Source organism: Gadus macrocephalus, chromosome 5 (genome assembly GCF_031168955.1).
Source record: "Gadus macrocephalus chromosome 5, ASM3116895v1".
NCBI lineage: Eukaryota > Metazoa > Chordata > Actinopteri > Gadiformes > Gadidae > Gadus > Gadus macrocephalus.
The window spans coordinates 16,434,478-16,457,318 of NC_082386.1; the positions used below are offsets into that span (position 1 = coordinate 16,434,478).

The following is a 22,841-nucleotide window of genomic DNA, read 5'->3' on the forward strand; positions in this document are numbered from 1 at the left end:
ATTAGGCATTTTTTTGTGCTTTCGATGTTTGATCTTTTTATGATGTTTGATGTATTATATATGTTGTATCTACTTGTACCTAGGGAATGCAGATGCAAATGAGCCTAAAGCTAACTCTGGTGCGATGCATCAAATGGTCACATTTAGGTTTTAATTGCACATCGTCCAATTCAAATAAAGCTGAAAGTGAATTGGTGATGACTGAGCGACCATTCCGACGATCTTTCTCTCTGTTGACCGACGTGTCGTTGTTTCCGTGGCGACCCCTGCAGGGCAGCAGCTGGTGAAGGTGGACAACCAGTTCAAGGTGATGTGTGTGGCGCTCCAGCCCAGCGATGAGCACGTGTTCCTGTGTGGAGGCTACAGTCCCGTCGTCAAGGCCTGGGACGCTCGCGTGTCCAAGGTCACGCTCTTTACCCCCTCCTTACTGCTCTGCTGTACTGGGCTCGACTTGCTGTGGTAGAGGGTTCTTTAAGCGGAGGCTAACCCACACATTTAGTAGTAATCGGTGTTGACCTTAGCGTAATGGCCCTTTAAGCGTATGTGTTAGAGTTAGTTCGTACATTAGCGACAGAGAACATTAGCAAGAAGACCATTTCAGCCAAAATCGTGTTTTATGGAAATTAAGTGCAGGCGGATTTATCATTTAAGCTGACCCAGGTTCAATGGCTGAGGTTGTTTTGAATAGAGTATGCCGAAAGTGTTGTAAATGGTGTCTAGGTTTGGGTTGAAGGGGGCAGCATTATGATACATTTCCTCTGCCGGGTTTGGCTGAAATATTAACTAACAATCTAAACTCTCCATTTTTAACTCTTTATTATTTGCTTATATTCATTGATTCAACAATGTGTGCAAAACATAAATATATATAAAATAATGTTGAAAATTTAAATAAAATGTAATATATGTGTCTTTACATATGAATTTGGTTATTTTGGTGGGCGGCAAATCATTGTGGAAAATTGTATCAACACCCCTTCATATAAAACCCATTTCCCATAATGTATTGTATGTGATTACCTGTGTATCTTTCGTAAAAGCCAGTCCGTTTGTGGTTTTCCATTTTCCATTGTGATTCAGGCGGTGAAGTTGTACAGTGCGAGCATCCAGCAGACCTTGGCCATCTTGTTCCTGAAGGGCGGGCGCGAGTTCATCACCAGCACGGACTCTGTGAGCCGGGACTCGGCTGAGCGCACCCTCATCGCCTGGGACTACCAGACGACGGCCCGGCTGTCCAACCAAATATTCCACGTAAGTAGATGGCTCTGTGTGTCTCTGGGAAGCTCTGTGGGCCAGGGCCCAGGCCTCCAGGCTGACTTAGGCCTGGCTGCCAACTGTGATATTGCAACAGAGAAAGAGCCAGGAAGCACTACTCCATGTAGAACAACCCAATCAAATAACGCACACAACAAGAACGTATTAAAATTAAATTAAATTTGATTCAGAGAGAGAGAGAGAGAGAGAGGTGTATACTTTATTGATCCGAAGGGGAAATTCATGATCGGTGTTTGGGCGTTTCCCTCATTAATATGAACGGAGGGCCATTATGCTGTGGTCATGTCAGAAGGTTCACACTAGAGCCCGACCGATATACCGGCAGGCCGATATTAGGCATTTTTCAAACTATTCGGTATCGGCATTTATAATGGCCGATAAATGCATTTATAATGGCTGATTCAGCCAGAGTTAGGCAGAGTGAATGACGGAGATCGACAGAGTCATCGGTGTTGTTCATGTGTGCAAGTGTGTTGATGGTAAGTTGGCAACTGTCACGAGACATACATTGCTTGAATAACAATTAAAAGAACATCCCCATCAATTCTCTAAAGTCGATAAGCATGCCTTAATTCATGACTACCATGTCCAGTTTTGCTGTTGTTACGTGTTAGCTGAGAGTGAAAAGGATTTAAAGGATAACTACAAATAACCAATGTTAGGGAAATGTGTTTGTTTTGTTGCGCGTTTCTGGATTTTTTTATATATATATATCGGCCGATATATCGGCATATCGGATTTTTAAATCACAAAATATTCGTATCGTATCGGCCTTAAAAATTCTATATCGGTCGGGCTCTAGTTCACACTGCTAACATGCTGCTGGGTAAACACACTCAATATCTTCCGCTGTCAATGTGAATTACAAGTGAAATTGAAGCGCCTGTCTTTCTCGGTTCCTCCCTGGGTCCCGGTGGCCATCTGGTTCCCAGGAGAGGTACACCTGCCCAGGCCTGGCTCTCCATCCTACAGGGGACTGCTTCTTGGCCCAGACCAATGGGAATTACATGGCCGTTTTCTCCTCCCAGAGGCCCTATAGGATGAACAAGAGGCGGCGCTATGAAGGACACAAGGTAACCAGCGTTGTGTGTGCGTGTGTGTGTGTGTGTGTGTGTGTGTGTGTGTGCGTGCGTGTGATTCGCTGCGTTTCGACTTCTCAAATTGAACAGTAACCGAAAAATATATAAATATAAGTAAAAATAATATTTGTTCTATGCGACAAATATTGTAGGAACACTTTCAGTGTATTGTGTGGATTCCTACCACGTGATTGGTCACATGGCGGTGAATCATCACAGTAGGTAGAATGCACCCCCCCCCTCACTCCGTCGGCCTCGGACCCCCCCCCCCCCCCCCCCAGGTAGAGGGCTACGCCGTGCAGTGCGAGCTCTCTGCGGACGGAACCGTCCTCGCCACCGGCAGCTCCTCAGGCTCCGCCCACTTCTACGACTACCAGAGCACCCGCATGCTGCACACGCTGTGCGCCCACAGACAGCCCTGCCTGCGGGTGGCCCAGCACCCTGTGCTGCCGTCCACCGCCGCCACCTGCGACTGGGGCGGCGGGGTCAAGGTGTGGCACTGAGAACACGCCGCCACGGCCGAATGGCTCAATGGGTTTCAACCGAGCGCCAAGGACCAGGAAGTTGATGGGAATGATTTTTTTTTTGCACTGGATTTGATTGCGGCTTGTTTTCGTACATGAATAAATGCAGAGGAAAATTTTAAACAAGTTTTGGCTGGTTTTTGTGAGTCCGCTTGATGATTCTTCGGGCTGGATGGTCTGGAGTTGAGGGTTATTTACTTGAGTGTTACTCCTAATAATTGTACAGCCACAAAAAATTATAATTAAAAAGAAAATGCAATAAAATAAACATGGCGCTTACTTAGCATGTCTTATTGCTAGGGAAGTGGTATCCATTCAATTGAGAATTAAATTCAGCAGTTTTTTCTGCATTAACAAGTAAACTATCTCAGAATTCTGAGATAAGTTTTCATGGCAAAACTTCTCTTTCTCTGCTTTCTGAGATTGAGAACTCGCCAATTCGGAAATACAGAGCAGAATTATTTTCCCAGGCGAGTACATTAGTCTTCCGTTTTCTACCAGCGTCCCTTTTGACATTACTGCGGGTCAAAGGCACGTCTCTAGCGCGTCATACTATGCGATTCAGATAGGGGTGCAGGTTAGATAGCGTGACACGGCCCCATAAAAAGATAAAAAAGCTTCAACGGACCAACAAATATCTAATTTTTTTTCTTAAAAACTCCAAAACTTGTGGGCGACTATCACCCTTCTCGCATTGGCCTCCTCCTTAATAAAATGTATCCCAAAATAATGGACTATAAGTTTCCTCAAAGCATCTGCTAAAATGAAAAAATTGTAAAATTCTAACTTTAAAACATCTACTTTAACTGAAAGCCGCCCACAGTATCATTTCATTCTAGACATGGCTTTTCATGGCCAGTGGCTTCAGGCGTGGATTATAAAGTCTATTGCTTAACTTTATACTCTTAAGTGAGTCGCCTACATTTTCTTTATCTTCTGCTTGCATTGTTTTGACATCCCATAATCCGGGTCGGTTGAATCAGGGCGCTTCGTTTTCGGGGATCAAAAGAATGTTTCCTCCTAATTAACATTTCAAAGAGAGCAATGTTAGTGTTGTTGTGCTTTTTAAAGTAATGGGCTGAACGCATCCAAGTATTTTCCGCCACACTGGCTGACCTAACTGCTATCCAATTCAGAAACGCACGGAAATTCACCACCCCTCTTGACGGGATTTGTCGTGATTTCTTTCTGCAGCATTTTCATTATGAAGGCCATATACATGTGTTATCTAGATATGACTCAGACTACGGCTAATATAAATAAAGCAGGAGTGACACGTTCTCTCCATTTTAAACGTAGGCTATCACCTAGTATCTCTCAGGATGGGGGGTGGAGAGGTTTGCCACGATGCTCACGTAAGGTAAAAATATATTATTGAACATATGGCAACACATTACAAAAAAGTTATAATAAGAAAGGAAAGAATATCACATCCAAGATGTGTCGCCTCATGCCTTGTACTTTTTTATTAAGTAAAATCAACAATCAACATACAGCAACAAATTAATATACTCATGCATATCAGACTGACACGCTTGTGGACAGAGAACAGAGGATAGACAATGGCTGGGCCCTGTGCCTTGTTGAACCATTTTGGAGGTAGAACAAGAGAGAATCGAACACGGTTCTGCTTTGCTCAGTGACTTCCTTAACCTTAGTCACTTGAACTAACAACATAAAACAACCAATATAAACGCAACAGAAAACAGAAAAGATGTCATGTCAAATGTTATAACGATGGAAGTCTAATCAAATTATATTGCCTCCCGCAACCATACTTCCATATCCATGTTTGTCAATACTCACTTTGTCGAAACATGTTATATTACGTGTATGTTGCTAGTAATAAAGCTTAGTGTTTTTCTGTGATACTATTCTATAAATGTTGTTTACAAATTAGAGTTTTGAATTCCAGCTATGCTTAATCCCCTGCACATGAAAATTGAAAAAGATTGAGTTAGTATGGCCACATCACTTTCATAAACATAGCATTGAATGAAGAGATACAATTCTTTATGAAAAAAAACGACCTCCAAAAGTAACAGAAACAAACTCTGGCGGCTTTGATTCCATGCTTATATATAAATATCAATAGCAGGATAGAAGTATTACACTTGAAAAACTTCCCACACTAAAAAAATATAAATATTTCCATACATCTTTCACTGAAGGAAAGATATACGAAAAGAGGGCTGCCAGGAGAAAGACACGGGAGTCATGCAAGACTCAAGTTAGCCAAAAAGATGACCTCGCTTAGAGCGCCTTTCAATATGATTGTTGCCAAAGTGAACCATTGGCATGGTGAGCAGTAGAGCAAACATAGGTATGAGTTTGTTTCAACAAAGTACGGTGTTGATATCCCATCCACGTGACCTGGTATTAAACTACCCGTTCACACCCTGGGACCATGCAGATACACAGCCTCTTCTTTGTCCATTTAGATATTGTCATATTTTCCCTAATGATTCAATTTCCGCGTACTGTACGTATGGATGAATCGTGGGGTGTATAGAAACAGCAACTCGGCTGGTGACACCGGCTGTGTGTGAAATGGTTAATCCATGGTGGTTGCACCCATATGTTGGGTACGCAGTTGGGATGTCGTACCATAGTAACGACTGGCAGCGCAAAAGATCGCTGACCGTCACTTCCTATTTTGATTCTGTTCCACTTTACTCTTTCCAGCGAAAGGGATGTCAATACGAAAAGTAGAAGCATGAAATATTAACCAAAAGAACATGTAGGGGGGAAAAGTGTTGCTACTTTATATTCCAATTCCCATATCCACAATCTCCTCGGACCGACAGTCAGAGCTATACCTCTGTGCAGTGACTAAGCTATACTTAAAGTAGAAGCAATGCCCCAATGTCATCCACTGCTGTGCTCTAGCAGCAACAACAACAGCAGCAACAGCAACAACAGCAGCAGATACTCCAGGCTATCTCAAGACGGTCAAAAACCGAAACACTTGTGCTAGCGCTAGGTTCACCTCACAGGAGAGAGAGACCAGTAGGCCACCTCGTGAGAAAGAAGAGAGTGTTATATTCATTCAGCAGGACAGGTTTTGAGCATTGATCGTAGGACAGGGCAGGAGTCAGTTTGCTAGGCTATTCATCACAGTCTGGTAATGAATTCGATTCCATGATATTAAAAAGGAGTAAGGATTCGCATGCTTTTTCATCAAATCGCCCCTACTCATATCCAAGTTGTGACCTTGTGCTCACACTAATGTGATTAAATTTGAGTATTGACAGATTGCTTCTCAACCGTTGCCCACTTCAATGTCTAATGAAACAGATTTGTTTTTCTGTTGTCACAGCCTGGTGGCTAGCTAGTGCCAACATTATACAGTTTATATCAGGTTGAATATTTGGTTTGTGATAAAATCCTAAAACAAGAAAAAAAGAAGTAACAGCACTTAACATACATCTTACTAACACACAGACAGACACTTTTGTCTATACAGCATGTACACCCTTGTGTGAGTGGATAAACATTCCATTCACTAAACCGCAATAAGGCAGAGTTTACTGGTATAAAGTTAACTATTACAGTATATCGTAAAATACAGACATAGGTTTCATGCTCTGTACTGATTTTTGTGTGTAGAAAAGGAGTCCGACATGAATTTTTGTCATTATGGTATGAAAGAATACTACGGTATAAGACAGATAGTCTGATTAGTGAATGGCCTTCCATTTACTCTTAGACTTTACAAATTGTCCTCCCCTTCTCTTAGCTGAAAATGAGAAGCCAGCTTCTTTTTCAGTGGTGTGAAAAATGTTCTACCAATGTCAATTTCTTTGATCAATAAACACTGTGCCTATCTGATCAATAAGCACAATATATTGATTACATTGTGACACAAATGCAAGAGTGTAAAATAACATAGAGTTGATTTTAAACAGAATATCCACGAGGAGCAAACGTGTTACAAACCTTTGCCACCATAATACCGGTTTAAAATCATCCAACGATTAAGATCAGGACCAATCAATCAAATTAACTCTTCAAAACATGTACTCACCAAGAGAATCAAAAGTACAGTAGATTGCAGTGAAAATAAATGCAAAGTGTAATGTAACTTATGTTTAAATTGACAGATGAAAGAAGTCTTCAACCCTTGGCTCTTTATGTAATCTCTCAGTAGTTCACTGATTCTATGAAAAGAAAAAAATTATTATTTTTGATTAATCATTGTGGAAGTTGTTCTATGCTAATCAGCGGTCACAAATTCTACCTACCCGTTATGTTCATGGTCCCTTGTGAAACATCTTTGCGAGAAATATACTTTCTCCAGTTTATTCATATATGCATTACGCAGCATGCATTTAGTTTGAGGAAAAACTAAGGAATGGAAATTCTAGTCTGCAGGGTACTCTATGCATAATAGATAACCTCCCCCTTTCTCCAAACATCGTGTTAATTAGCTCTTAGTGAGGGAGGCAGCAAAGGAACCTGCTTGCAATTATACATCGCCCTTATCTCTATTGTATATATCAGAGTATTAATACAGTTACTGTTGCAGGTTTAACTGACAAAACCCAGAAAAGGAAGAAAACGATAGCATACTGTATTTTTGGATCTATAATTCCCATCATTGCCGTCCTTCTTTCGCACAATGTGGATTTCTTTGCTTCCAGTTACACTTGGCTGGAGTACAGTCAAAATCATCGCAATACAAAGAACATAGAACAGGCTGGTCTTTTTGATACCTTACACTATCATAACATAAATATCTCCATTTAAAAAAGAACACTTCTGTTGCAACACACACACACTCACACACACACACACACACACACACACACACACACACACACACACACACACACACACACTGAATTAAACGTGCCTTGGCTTGAGAAACATAGATCGACTTCTTACCACACATTTCCTCACAGCGTTGTGTCTTTCCCACAGGGAAACATACAATACAGTACACTACGGATCATAATCAATGTCATGCAGAGAACAGGGACCTTTTTTTTTTTGGTGGTCGGGGTCTCGGGGTCTTTCCCTCCGACTTAATTCAGTAATGTACCATACAGCTGTGCCTTGGTGAGACTGTCCTTCCTCATCAGTCCCGTGCTACCAAACTTCTGGTACCTGGGAGAGGTTTTCTTTGGGAGCTTGGGGCCGATGCTGAGGGCCGAGCTGGAGCTGGGCCGGGGCCGGGAGCTGGGCCTGGGGCAGGGGAAGTGTTGGAGGCTCGACGCCTCCAGGGAGCTCAGACGCAGGGACTCGGGCGAGCTGTGCGCGCTCAGGTTGACGTAATCCCTGCTTTTGCCGACGGCTGCCGCTCCCGCTCTCCCGCCGTTCTCCTTCTCTTTGGCGCTCCCTGAGCTCAGGAAGAGACTGCACTCGGAGTCCTGGCTCTCCTGTGTCCTTAGCACGGAGCTCTTCTCCTGCTTGCGGTGCTCCGAGAGTGGCCGCTTCGACCCGCCGGCCGCGCTTCGGCCGGGCGACGGGGAGCCCTCGTCGAAGCACTGGTCCAGCAGGAGGCTGTGGAAGACGTCGTCCCCTTCCCGGAAGCTGCTGTAGAGCGGCCCCACTTTGGACTTACCGGACGGGCCCACGGCAAAGTGGCGCTCGGAGAAGCTGTACGGGGAGGCGCGCACCGTGAGGCCGTGATAGGAGGACGAGAAGGTGTTCACGTCGTCCACGCTCATCTGCCGCCAGCGGCTGCTCAGCTCGTCCTCCAAGACGTGAACGTCGGCCGCGCGATCTACCCCGCCTCCACGACCTCCGCCGCCGCCGCTAGCGGGAGCCAACGCCAAGGCGGACCCCATGCTGTGGGAGGAGGTCAGCCGTGGGCTGCTGGAGTGGTACGGCTCGCTGAAGCAGGACGCCGTGCGCGTGTAAGCCGGGGAGGCGCCCCGCCGCGGGCTCCTCTGCGGCGCCATGTGCTGGATGCTCTGGGACTTGGGGAAGCTAGCGGAGTCCTTCTTGCGGGAGGACAGGCCCTTCACGTGCTCGTACTCCCCGCCGCCGCCGCCGTCCCGCCAGTCCACGTAGAGGACCTGGTGGGAGGCGGACAGCGTGCCGCCGCCCGCTCGCCCGCCGCCGCCCCCTTCCACGCCGACGACGGCGCCCTTGTCGTCCGACGCGAGGCTGAAGCTGGAGTAGGAGCTGGAGGCGGGCAGGGAGCCCGCGCCGAACTTGTCGCGGGGACGGAAGGCCGGGGACGGGGTCTCCTGCGGGGAGAAGCTGCCCGAGTGGAAGGCCTCTTCGTCGGGGTTGCTGTCGGCCGAGGCCTGGGCGTGGAGCTGGAACAACCGGGTGCCGTTGAGGTCCGCGCTCTGGCGTCTCTCGGCGTCCTGCCAGCGCTCGGGGCAGTACAGGGCCGTGTCGCTGCAGTACAGGTCCGAGGTCTTGTACGAGAGGCGGCGGTCGCGGCGGTCGCTGCTGCCCGTTCCCGACAGGGAGTCGCCGTCCGGAATTTGGGGGCTGGGGGAGCGAGTCGCCGGGCAGCTGCTTCCCGGTTCGGGCTTTTCCAGGATTTTCGCGATCACCGAGGTGGGGACGGAGTCGGAGTACGGAGACTGACACATGCCGGCAGGCAGTCCCCCACCACGGCCCAGCTCCTCAAAGTGGGAGCCGATGCGTTCCTGGAATTCCAAGGGCAGCTGATGGGAAGGGAAATAGGAAAAGACACACAAAGAGGGGACAAGAAGATTTTATCAAGAAATGTTCAACCGTTTTTAACAGATGGAAGAATGGCTTTGTGTCAATCAGAGAATACAGACGGAAATTGCCAGAGGTGGAACAAGAATGGAGTTGCTGTGTTGGAATATATTTCCAGATTTTTGTCAGTAAAACCCCTTTGTTTGTATCTCTTCGGCATCAGCCGTTTCACACTGCCGTCTTCTGCTCTGGTTGCAATGTTCGTGCTGCTGTTCCGATTTCATCCGTTGTCGTTTAGAAATAATTTTTCAGCCCGTGACCTTGAGGGTCTTTTACTAGCCAGCAATGAACTTGTCATTTACAGCAAACAATAATTATATTTCCTTGCATTTTAGTGGCAGATTGCTTCAGGTTGATGGAAAGAAAGCAGTTCCTCATTTTACGCAATCTCTAGACAAAAATGTCTTAAAGAAAGACCTGTCAATTAAATACTTGATATCCTTGTCTATTAATGGCAGTAGAGGGTCCGGAAGGAAAATCCTATTTATTTATTTATATTATATATTATTCTACATGATCTTTTCCCCTCATAATTTAATCCTCCAACCTGCTTTATTTTTTTCTGTGACCAGTATGCCTTCATTTGTCTTTCACTTGTCTTTACTCTACACACCTTTCCTCTTCATCTGTCTAACTGCATCGTTCTCTACCTGTACACCACCATCAAATACACATGGTGCCCACTGGGATTTAGACTCACATTAAACCACTGCTCCCGAACGGTCTCCAGCAGGGAATTGAAAGGGGAAGATAAAATACAGACTTGGCTGTGTTATGAATTGGAGGCGCACCACCGAATAACATCACCAGCATGTTTGAAGTCTGATCTATTTTTAGCACCCGTCCTCTCTCCCGGAGAGGTTCTCTCTCTGAATTTAAAAGTAGGTAAGGCTACAGGGCTAACGTGCAGGGCTAACTGTGGTCCTTATTAGGTAGCTCAGTACCTTACTGTTATCCAAAATTAATCTGAATTAAAAGTTACACAGGCTGCAGCCACAATCCATGTGATAATCCCTTTGTTGATTACTGGAAACAAATGCTTAGCTGAGTATGAATGAATGAATTCCCCCATTTTCAGTTATTATATACTTTTTTTCAATTTGAATCATGACAGTGACTCTCTTGTAAGGACGAACCTCAGACATCGATGGATTTACCCACCTCCGATATTTTTTTGGGTCTATTGTGTTAAATGCTATTGATCAATTACTTGTAAGGACCTACTACAGACATCCTTCTGGGGTCTGTGTGTCGTATGTTATCGATTGATGACTTGTCAGCTTCTATCTCTCATAAAAACACGTGCCCTTTTTATCGTAAGTAGGAATGTCTAAATCGATGGTTTTACAGTTTGATTAAATCTCATTATGTTAGTATATTATCTCAGTATCTTGCATAAGTTTTGCTTTATTTCCACCACAGGTGTCTAATAAGCAACTCAATCTCAGCTCACTGCGTTCATGGTTGAGTAGTGTTATGTATTATCTAAGTTTATTATATCATTATATTTGCTGGAAGAAAATTAAAGATCAGATTTGTCCTGGCACAATGAAAGACACAGTGGAGTTTTTCTTCTAATAATATCTAATAATGTAAGTCTAATAAAATCAAAGAAATGTAAGATAAAATAAGCTGCCACTAAAACCAAGCCATTCTTCTGTTACAGCAAAAATAGTTAGTAGCTTTTAATCCATTTAATTTGTATAGTTGCCCAGCAACACACACATTATTTTTGAGTTAGTTTATTATTCTCTATTATTGTTAGTCTTTGCTCTCCATCATGATTAGCCATTTTTGGCAACTTTGTGAATAAATAATGGGTTCTTAGCAAACAAAGATTCCCAATGGGGTCTGTGTGTCGTATGTTACCGATTGATGACTTGTGAGCTTCTCTCTCCCACATAGTTTGCGGGTCTATGTGTGCCATTGATTGTGGATGCGTGAGGACCTCCCACAGACATCCTTGTGAGGTCTATGTGTCGTATGTTATTGATGAATGACTTGTGAGCGACTATCTCCGCCATCATGTTGGGGGTCTATGTGTGTAATAGATTAAGGATTTGTTAAGGTCCTACCTCAGACATCTTGTGAGCTCTGTGGTGGGACGTGGAGCACTGCAGCAGCTGGGCCGCCAGGTTGCAGTCCTTTCTGTACAAGTCCTGAGAGGCAGAGGTAGGTACACATTGTCATGAAGAACCATAAATGCAAGCAGCAGCAGCGCAGAGACCCATGGAGGCTACGTAATGTCACAAAGTCAATTTCAACCCTAAAGGTGACATATTATGACCACCAGGTGTGAGTGTGATTAGCCGTTACAAGACGTTTTGAAAATAGGCCTCTTCTGACATCACAAGTGGGCGTGTCCACCTAGATGTGCGCTGGATGGATCAGTCTGCCAGCCTACCCAGGGGACTGTAGCCAACGTTACTCATCTATCCGTCACACATCCAGGTCGACACGCCCACTTGTGATGTCAGAAGAGGCAGACTTTCAAAACGGCTTGTACTTGTTGCACGAGTGACTCACGTTGTCCTTTCGGAGCTTCTCCAGAGTGATCTTGGCCTCCATGAGGTGGTTGTTCAGGACAAGGACCTCGCGGCTCAGCACCCTGTTCTCCTCCTCGTGGTGCTGGGTCTTCACATGAAGCACATCAAATGAGGATCACATCAGTGTCAAAGTCAAAGTCAGGTTTATTGTCAATTACAAAGAATGTACAAGACAAAGAGAAGAACTGAAATTTCGTTTGTCTCTGACCCGCGGTGCATTAAGTGTCAAATAAATTGGTGAATTAAAAATAATAAGATAAGTAATATTTATAAACAGCAATAAAATAGAGACAACAACAGTGGGCTGGAGGTGATCAATGGGGGGGGTTGGGGAGGAGATTTAGAAATGGGTAGAATAATTACAATTACAATTAGAAGACGCTTTTATCCAAAGCGACTTACATCGGTTAATACACGCATTGACACACCGACGGCAGAGTCAACCATGCAAGGCGACAGCCAGCTCGTCAGGAGCAGTTAGGGTTAAGTGTCTCGCTCAGGGACACATCGACACTCAGCTAGGAGGAGCTGGGGATCGAACTAGCAACCTTTCAGTTACAAGGCAACTGCTCTACCTCCTGAGCTAAGCCGACCGGGGGAATTACTGATGAGAAAAGGGTGGGGAGGAGCTGGATGGAGGCGGCACGAAGCGTAGAGGGATGATGGAGAGGAGTTGGCGGGGAGGAGAGGAAGGGGGTATTATGTCACCATCAGTGTGAGGCCTCTGCGAGCAGCAGGTCTTAATTAAAAGAAGATTACACTCGCCAGGGCTCTATTGAATCATTTACTCATACAGAGGGCAGGGGAATAGGAATTAGAGGCAAAGTGTTTGTTTGGGTGACTAAAAAAGAGCGATGGAGACAATCGTTTTGTTTACGGTGATCATGGAAAGAAAAAAATTGAACCTGACAGTGTATTCGCATTACCAGCCCTGATTCTTTGCAATCTATACCAGTGTGTGTGCGTCTCTCATCCCATCTTTTCTTAAACGACCATGCACACACCACATATATACATTTATAATATATGTTTTATAATAATTTGTCTATTGTCCGGGAAAATCTGATATTTTTAGACTCAAACCCACTCAAAAGTCATCGTCAGCATCTTTTCTACGATATTCCTGCTGAAGAGCACATTGCATTGTGCATCATGTCCCCTCTTTACGCTCTAATCTCTAAATGGCTGTGATTATTGTGAAACGCAGGCAGCGGCGAGAGCTAATCTAATAGGTGGCAATCAATGTCAGCCAAAGTGATGGGCCTTTCGTTGATATTCAAATCCAATTCTAGTGGGGTCTCATTAGTTGGCTGTTGAGTTTCCTTCCTTTGTTTTACTTTGCCTTTCTCTTTGCAAAAAGCTGAAAGTTGTTAATGCCGACGTTATAAGGTGCGCTTAACTCACTGCTGTGGTTGATTCATGAGTTGATTCATTAGGTTTAGTGTGACCACACTAAACCTAAATAAGGTTTAGTGTGTTTACAAGAAACATTCTTAGGAAATTGCATTTCACAGATATATGCGTGAAATATAAATGGAATGTGGCAACATTAATAATTTGAATGATTACCTAACCAATTACCAGATGATATTTTTCACTTTTACAGCTAATGTTATGACTTATCTGCAGGTCCTGATAAATGTAGAACATCGTGATTTTCCGGGGTATTATATGATGCATTTGGTACACTTCTAGAAAGAACTAATAAAAACGCTTGCCCTTTTATAGTAAGTAGGTAAGTCAAAATCTCATTATGTTAGTATATTATCTCAGTATCTTGCATAAGTATTGCATTATTTCCACCACAGGTGTCTAATAAGCAACTCAATCTCAGCTCACAACATTCACGGTTCAGTAGTGTTATTTATTATCTTATTTTATTGTATTATTCTATTTGATATTTTGAGAAAATCAATGATCTGATTCGTCCTGGCACACTGGAAGACACAATGGTTTCTTTTAGGAGTTGGGGATTTTATTTTGCTGCAGTCTAATAATATCATAGATATGTAATATCTAATAGAATACCTGCTACTAAAACCAAGCCATTCTTCTATTTCAGCCATCATTAGCTTTTAATCCATTTCATTTGTATAGTTGCCCAACACACACACATTCTTTTTGATTGAGTTAATTATTCTCTATTATTGTTAGTTTATTATTATTCTCTCCATCATGATTAGCCATTTTGGCAACTTTCTGAATATATAATGGATTCTTAGCAACAAAGATTCCCAATAGGCCTACTTTTTTTTGGCCTTTGTCATACCCAGTCCTTGATACATGTCATCATTACAGCTTAGGGGAGAAACAATGCTTTAGTGGAAGCTATGTTGCAATGGTTGGTGTGACCTGAACAACTGACCTGTTGACCTGCCTAACCTGATTAATCTGACAGACTATAACCTTCAAATCTAAAAGAATGTTCAGAGAAATCTCATATGGAGCTACATAATTAGTTTCCAAATTGATACGACTCATATCCGGCCGGTAAAAGCTAGACACAGGGCAGATCTTGATAGCGTACATGATCGGGTGCTGTCATTTTTGAGAGTGGGAGCGAGAACGAGATAATGTTTTAATTACGCCGCAGTGACCGGAACATGACTCATATGCTGATCCTCGACAATCCCATACGTTGTTAGGTCCCACGGCTGATACTAGCACGACTGTTATCAGATGGTGCCGCGAAACGCATTAGCGAAGAGAAGCGGCGAAAATAAAAATGAACATGCAAAGCTTTTATCCTCCGCCCAATCTTAAGCATGGAGGATTCAGGGGCAGAATGTCACACAGCCTTCCAACCCCTCTGAGTCCCACGCCACTACTAGGCAGTGCCAATAGGACCCTCTATCTAACCCGCTTGTACCATTCCTACCATAATGTATTATTCATTTTCAATTATTTAAATGTTCGGGTTAATTAATGCCTGCATTGTCTTGTTTGCATTAGGCAACATGACATCCAACCTTAGCAACTGAATAGGTTATAAATATCACTAAGAACGACCCATATCACACATATCCCTTCCACTTATCTCTAACAGATAAATACATACATTTTACATGTGACTTTTCTGAGGTTTCCTGACATTGTTTTCGGAACCTTTCAGAACCATGGACAGCAATTTATTTTGGTCCAGAAGCTATGTATAGTTATGTGCCATATTTTCATGTACAGAGCTTGGACTTCAAGCTGTTTGGTCTTTAAATACTGGTCGGAATCGAAATATAGCCTACTTACTAAAAGCTTACAAAAATAAAAATTCTAAAGGCATTATTTGTTTGATTCAAACATGTGGCTCCAGACAGGGATATGCTGAGGTATGAGGAAATCTGTATATAAAGTGTTACTTCTGACTCGGTAATGTCCTTATATAATAAATGACAACTTTGACATCGCTGTAGTCATTCCACTGACCTTGCCAGTTAAAACTTGAACTTTTTAATTATGTGTGTTTGATGGTGGGCTCCTTTGTCTCACTGCTTGCCTAACCCGTCTTCTACAAAAGTAGCCCATTTAAAATGCCACTGCATGAGGACATCAAAGACAATGGAAATGAGTTTCCTTCGTGGCCTCTACTAATGGAATTCTATACAGTACACTCTGAATACACTACTCTATAGTGTTCTTCTAGACAGAGGACTTCCTTGAAAAGATGAACATTCATTCCAACATTTTAACATGACAACTAGATTACTGTGTGTGTGTGTGTGTGTGTGTGTGTGTGTGTGTGTGTGTGTGTGTGTGTGTGTGTTTTTGTGTGTGTGTGTGTGTGTGTGTGTGTGTGTGTGTGTGTGTGTGTGTGTGTGTGTGTGTGTGTGTGTGTGTGTTTGTGAGTTTGATATGTGTGTCTGCATATGTGTGCGACTTGGCTACAAGGGAGAACGTAAAATAGTACTTTTAGATAAACCTTCAAATTATTAGATAGATCAAATCTAAATTTTGTGTACAGAAATTTACATAAAACAATCTCCATAGAAATTCCGAAAAACCCGCCAGCATCTTCTCTTACTAATCATTTCCCACATGGTAATCGTCATTTCACAGTCATCACACATCAGCAGCGAGGCGCACAGTCGACGAGCCCTCACACATCAACATTTAACGAGACTCTGATCCAGTTCAATCCAGATCCATCAGGGTCGATCCTTTATGATATGCATAGCTCTGGCTTCATGGATAGCTCATATTGGCTAGGGGACTGGAGGTCCCTCACAGAATGCAGAAAAGAGTACGTGAGCATTTTATAATCGGTGGCGAGGGTGGATGGGAATAGACAAAACGGCCTTCTCCCAGTAATAGTTTCTTAACGAGGTGGTGTGGCAGGTGAGACCAATCACTTTGGACATTGATTGCACGCGGTGTCTTTGATCGTGTAATTGCTTGGAGAGAGAGGGGGGGGAGAGGCGGTCAGCACACCGACAGGCATGTTGGAATCGATCGGGCGAGATTTAGTTTGATTCCTAAGGGAGAGAGAGCTAGAGGGCTGGGTGATGTGTGAAGAGTTACAGGCCGAGAGAAAGTGGGAAGAATTAAAAAGGAGGTAACATTTGGAGAATAAATAGGACATTTCACAACCTCTGTTGACAATAATTTGTTAATAAATGCGTTTTGAGAGTAGCATTTCTCATCATGTTTATTTATCAACGTTTTGTCTCTCAAATTGTTTTCTCGTGCTCTATACTCTGAACTGTTTCGACAGCAATTACACTTCCTTTCTCCAGCAGAAATCTCTGCAGGAATCCAACCCCTCATCAGGACGCTGTTTGATTTGTGTGTGTGTGTGTGTGCATGTGTGTGTGTGTGTGTGTGTGTGTGTGTGTGTGTGTGTGTGTGTGTGTGTGTGTGTGTGTGTGTGTGTGTTTGTGTTTGTGTTTGTCTCTATGGGCATGCAGCAAATGTTTTCATAAACTCATGAAATATCCGTGTAACAATGATGTACAACTAGAAAATGTATTTCCTGCAGAAAATGCGGTGAGTGCTATCGTGTGAAGGGAGGTTGAAAATACCACTTCCATATTTGAATGATCACCCTAGTGAGCCCCCTAGCCCTTTTCTTACCGTCCTGTGCATCTTGTCCTCCAGATCTTGATTGATTCTCTGAAGAGTTGCATAGCTGCTCTGGATCCTGAGAAGTAGAAAGCAACAACAGAAACACAGAAACATTAAATGATGAATCATTTCAATAAATGCCGCTAGATAGAGAAAGAGAGAAAGATAAATAGATAAATGTATCTATCTATCTATCTATCTATCTATCTATCTATCTATCTATCTATCTATCTATCTATCTATCTATAGATAGATAGATAGATAGATAGATAGATAGATAGATAGATAGATACATGTATAAATAATTATGTACATAGATAGGAAAAATCTAGTACAAATATAATAGAGAGCTCGACATTGTCTCCATATGTATTTAAGCGGTTATTACTACCGGTGTTTAATGTTCCGTTTGTCTTCTCTTTAAGGCCCCCTAACCATTAATTCCCCCCTTCGCTCGTCTTATCTAAGCCTTGCACCCTGTTACACTCCCAGTTAGCTGGGGTCTGTCTGGAAATGAATGGAAAGAGCTGTTGCTGCACTCCTTTCTTCGCTCCCTTTTTCCTTCCCTTTCTCTCATTTGTTAAGTTATTACATGCTTTACAGGCCTACTGAGCAACTGGCTCTTAGCTTTATCTGCCTCCTCAGGCCGCCCAGCCCGGGGAAGATATGTTGGTAATGGGGAGTATCAATCATGCTCTGAATGTAATGAAGACTGTAAAGTAAAGAACCTTTACGAAGCTGGATTCGCTGTTGTTAAAATTAAACCATTTCTGTCGCTCTGTTACATGTAAATGCAGGAAATCCAACATGGACACACTTTGGGAATGTAAAGCTGACACACTCAGACCCAAAATTAAGCTCACAAACGCCCACACCCACACACACACACACACCTCCTTAATTTATCGGTGAACTTGTCCAGCTCCTCTTGCGCCCGGCGCAGCTCCGTCTCCAGGTACTGGCGGGTAGAATCAAACTCCATCTCCACCATCTCTAACTTGTGTGTGGTGAAGGACAGTCGCTTCCGCAGGTCTTCCTTGTGGTCGTGGACAGAGCTTGACATGGAGCATACCATGGGAGAGAGAGACCATTATTGGAGAACAGAGAGAAAGTGAGACCACAATTAATAGCAAAGTGAGAGAGAGATGATGAGAGAGGTATAGACCAGCGTTAATAACAGAGAGACGAAGACCAGTATGTAAGACAGAGAGAGAGAGAGAGAGAGAGAGACCAGCATTTATAAGAGAGAAAGACGAGCATTAATAACAGAGAGCGAGGAAAATCCTTTATGAAAAGGAGAGAGTGGACGAGAAATTAAGAAAGTGAAAGTTTGAGAGTTCTCATTGTATTAGTCAGAATAGGGCAAATCTGAGAGGAGAGCAAAGGAAGGTAGATTAAAAGTGGGTAACAGTGAGATAGAGAGGAAAAAAGAAGCAGGAAATAGAAACATGAAAGGGAGATTTAGAAATAATTTGGCCATGGGGATTCATGGATGTGTTTTGTGCATGTGTGTGAGTGGCAATGTGTATGAACCGGGTTTGTGTATGTGTGCCACGGCATGTGTTTGTTTTTATGTGTGTGTCTTTGCATGTGTGTCAGTGTACCTGCATCTTTCTCATGTGTCTGTGCCTGTATTTTTGGTTTGTTTGTGCGTGCGTGCACACGTGTGTGTGTGTGTGTGTGTGTGTGTGTGTGTGTGTGTGTGTGTGTGTGTGTGTGTGTGTGTGTGTGTGTGTGTGTGTGTGTGTGTGTGTGTGTTTGTGCGTACGCATGTGTGTGCGAGCGCATGTGCAAGAAAGTGCGTGTGCAATGCATCTGCGGGGTGCAGAAGGCTGCTTGTAGCTCTGTTTAGTGAGCATAAGCATTGCTGCAGGCTTAGGAAATGCAGGCTGACAGTCCAATGTGGAGGATAAGATAGATGAACAAGGAATACTAATGATTTCCCATTGACAAGAGAGTCTCCAGACCTGGGACAGGAGCTCCCATGGCTGGTGGGATTCATTACCACCAACACAAACCGAAACAGTGGGATCCCTATTGGTGCAGTCTCCTCAGACACAGGCAGGGCTATTCATTATGGTGGACATTATAATGGCATTCTTCAAACTTTGACATCTTGTTTGCGCCTGCCTTCACTCCTGCAATGGCAAGCGTGCAAATAACAGATCAAACTGTGTGTGTGACATGCTTTGGGCCCTATCTTGCATCCGGCGCAATTTACTTTCTACACTGACACATGTGTCGTTGCTAGTTTGCAACTGGCGCAGAGCGTTCTTTTCCCTCCACCGCCACTCACCTGTAAATTAGGGAATGTTCTTGCTCGGCGAAAGGAGGAGGCGTGTTCTGGCGCAAACGTTCCCTGGTGCTATTTTGCAGTTTCAGAAAACAATTGGGCCACAAACCAGGAAATACCTGGTTTAAAGTCAGTGGCGCGTTGTTCAGATGCTATTTTAAGGTTGCATGCATAATGTTGCTTGTGCACCTCGTGCATACACTTTGCTTCTCTCATTTACCTAGCCACACATTCTTGGTTAATTATTTGGAAAGAACAGCTGATACAGTGCAGGTAATAAGTTGTACTTTTAAATCAATGCATCTGCAAACACCGTACAGCAAACACATATTTTCTTGACACAGACATCGTGTACAAGCCCATAACTTTTAGGATTGATGAGTATTTTATTGTGAGCAAACATTGTTTTACCGCGAGTGAGTGTTAAAAAGAATGAATGAATGCAGGCGCGCGTGTGTGTGTGTGTAAAATAATTAATGAAAGCGGGCGCGTCCATCTGTTTAAACACACGCAAACTAAACACGTCACGCATAATGCAGTCCATAGCAATATGGACACATGCATATTAGGAACACAAGTCGATAACGATAATGCATACAATACTGGTAAGAAATTATGTTTGTTAATGTATTGCGTATATCATTAAATAGAACCACAGTTACTGCATATCATATGTGTGTTAAGTTTTCTTTGCCGAAATTTATTTGAGGACTCGTGATTCTGAAGTTGTGGAAGAGAACGCTATTCCGTGTGTGAATTAGGCCATATTATTTGGCCATAAACTGAGCCATTTGAAGTTTGAAATTCATGTGGTCATGCATCTGTCTCATCGGAGACTGCAAACGCGCTGTCAAAATATCAACTCGTAAGATTAAAATGCGCTCATGGCTCTTAAAAGGGATGGGAGATGGCACTCTCATTGGTTTATTGCACATTACGCCCAAACCACACCGATGGGTAATCCGGCTACTTCAGACCAACGCTTTTTAGATTTGCGCGGGGCGCAAGAGTAATTTATGCGCCGGTAAAATAGCAACATCGCCATAGAACCGCCCACAAAGCTACTTGCGCTTGGCGCTTCTCACTTGCGTTTCAGACCGTTAAAATAGGGCCCTGGGTGTGAATGTGACTGCATGTCCATGTGTGTGTTTTAGATGCACAGAATGTATCATTATGCTTTCTTTCTCTTCTTTTATTATTTTTTTCTTTACCAAAGAACATTGCTTCATGCATGGTTATGCATGCGATGAGTGCAGGTGAGCGTGAGTGTGGAATGACATATTGACAGGATGTCAGTGAGAAGATGAGGTAATAGGAGGCTTGAGATTGTCAGCGACACCTGAATGCATGAGCACTCGCAGGGCATTTGGCCATACTAGGCCCTCAGAGAGGTGCCATTGTTTGGATGCTGCCAAAACGGCTGGCAGCAGCATGCACATCCCTAAATTACATTGGCCCATAGCCCATCACCATCATTGAGAAACTTGAGTGTACAAAAACAAAACTTAAGTTGACAGGGATGAGATTTGTTGGACCATGTCCTTGGAAAAGAAAAATGGGTAATGTGGCAAAGATAACATTTGTGATGAAATGAAAATGTCCAACACAAAACAAAGTGGATACAATCAACATCGGGGCTGCCATTGCCTGTGAACGGCAGCAGCCTCTCACTAGTCTATGGCCGACATTCCTTAATCTTCGATCCTTAGCAACTTTGGAATGCAATAAAACTGTCAAATCTCAAAATGATTCACATGAAATGATCCAACCGAAAAAAATATATTGGCCTCTGCCCAAACCCACTCCTCACTAAACATGTGAAGAGCTTGTTAGCTTTAGCAATATGCCTAGCCGTGGAAGACTCCAGTCAGGCTCAATGAGTTAACTTGTGTGGCTAGGTAGACGGACAGACAATGATTGAATGGGATCATGACAGGCCTTCGACAGCCAAACCAGATATATTTTATTTTTTATTGTCAGAGAATGATTAATTAATTGGTATCAAGATTTAAGGAGAAATTGAACAAATGTGAAAAACATACAAATATATCAATGAATGATGCCATACTAGCAAGATATAGCCTACTTAAAATTGCATGGCTACACGACCACGTGCACAAGAGAACAACGCTCAATGCATTTGTGCTGCCAGTTTAGTTAGGCCCTAGGAAGGAGCCATTGATTTTCCTGGATGTCTTGTTGGCAGCCAAATATGTAAGAAATGAGACTTAAAAATAAGCAGCAAAGTGTTGCAATGCCAAACCTCTACTTGAGTACAAAGTAGATTTGAAGCCATGTTAAAGCTTTTTTTGAAAAATCGAACGTGATGGAAGCCACAAAACTTATTAATGATGCCTGATAGGCTATGGCGATGACCAATCTCTGCAAAAATCGAATTTCCCCGTCGCTACAAGATGAAATGGATGCCCCCATTGGGGAGAAACACAGACGACGTGCAATGGTGAAGGGTGACGACAAACTCCTCTTCAACTCACCTTCTCTTCTGATGTTTGCATCCATTTCTCTGACTTTTGAGCGCTGTTTTACCAATGTATATCTTTTTCATATTTTTGCCTCTGCCGTGTTTGACAGCCGTTGCCTTGGCCACCGTTGCCACCTGGTGGGGAGAACGCTGTTTCGAGCCACGTTTGAACTCTAGCCACGAAGCGACACTGAAATCTCTAAGGCGTGCCTGGGGACGCTGATGGGAGCTGGCTATCTGTGATAAGCCTGGCGAAGAAGAGCAGGGAAAACAACACAGTCCTTACGTTTAGAAACGACACATTTTGCTCTGTGGCCTTCAATCTATCACACTCAAGAGTCAATTTGGTAAAAATAAAACAACAATGAATTGACTGTTTCAATGTTTCCATTGTTCCATGAATGAGCTGGCTAAGAAATGTGTACAGGTAATATCAACTCTATACAGATCAATTAGTAGTAGTAGCATTAATAGTCGCTTCAACAACCGGTATACACGTTTAGATGAAGGCCATAGAAAGAACATGATCTTCTCTACCAGCCCCCAAACCATGGCCTATTTCAAGTTCAGCATTGGGACAAATAAAGAGACAGAGGGAGAGAGACAGTAGTTCAACAGCAAAGTGTGAACGAGTGTTGTGTGTGTCTGTAATGACAACACTACTTAATTTTTCCACATCTCTTGCTCAACAATGGCACAACGGAAAACAATAAAGACAACAACTATAGCAACATTGAAGAGAAACTTTGAGAGAGCTGCTGAATTTCCTGGACACAAACACACAAACATACACACACCCACAGTCACATACAGTGTGTTTAACAGTTTTACTGTATCTGCATGATCTAACTGGGCCCAATGGAGGGTAAACAGCAGGTGTTTGTTCTCCAGGTAGTCTCA

General features: G+C 43.3%; 2 protein-coding genes across 6 annotated transcripts in view; one reads left to right on the forward strand and one right to left on the reverse strand.

Moving 5' to 3' along the window:
• The window catches only part of wdr25 (WD repeat domain 25), a 14,782-nt gene extending 11,778 nt beyond the window's left edge, over positions 1–3,004 (forward strand). The window contains exons 3-6 of the mRNA XM_060052803.1: positions 273–403; positions 1,081–1,251; positions 2,208–2,348; positions 2,636–3,004. Coding sequence (XP_059908786.1) covers positions 273–403; positions 1,081–1,251; positions 2,208–2,348; positions 2,636–2,857 — 665 coding nt within the window. The 3' untranslated portion in view covers positions 2,858–3,004. The remainder of the gene's footprint in view (positions 1–272; positions 404–1,080; positions 1,252–2,207; positions 2,349–2,635) is intronic.
• Positions 3,005–4,321: 1,317 nt separating this feature from the next.
• LOC132458242 (brain-enriched guanylate kinase-associated protein) overlaps positions 4,322–22,841 on the reverse strand; it is a 52,189-nt gene continuing 33,669 nt past the window's right edge. For 2 of the 5 annotated variants that reach the window (XM_060052813.1, XM_060052816.1), the window contains 5 exons: positions 18,060–18,221; positions 17,176–17,242; positions 12,092–12,199; positions 11,641–11,724; positions 4,322–9,507 (listed from right to left, as the gene is read on the reverse strand). In XM_060052813.1, coding sequence (XP_059908796.1) covers positions 7,906–9,507; positions 11,641–11,724; positions 12,092–12,199; positions 17,176–17,242; positions 18,060–18,221 — 2,023 coding nt within the window. In that variant the 3' untranslated portion in view covers positions 4,322–7,905. Of the gene's footprint in view, positions 9,508–11,640; positions 11,725–12,091; positions 12,200–17,175; positions 17,243–18,059; positions 18,222–21,954; positions 22,190–22,841 lie in introns of all 5 variants that reach the window. The other 3 variants (XR_009525871.1, XR_009525870.1, XM_060052814.1) reach the window with 3 other exon arrangements.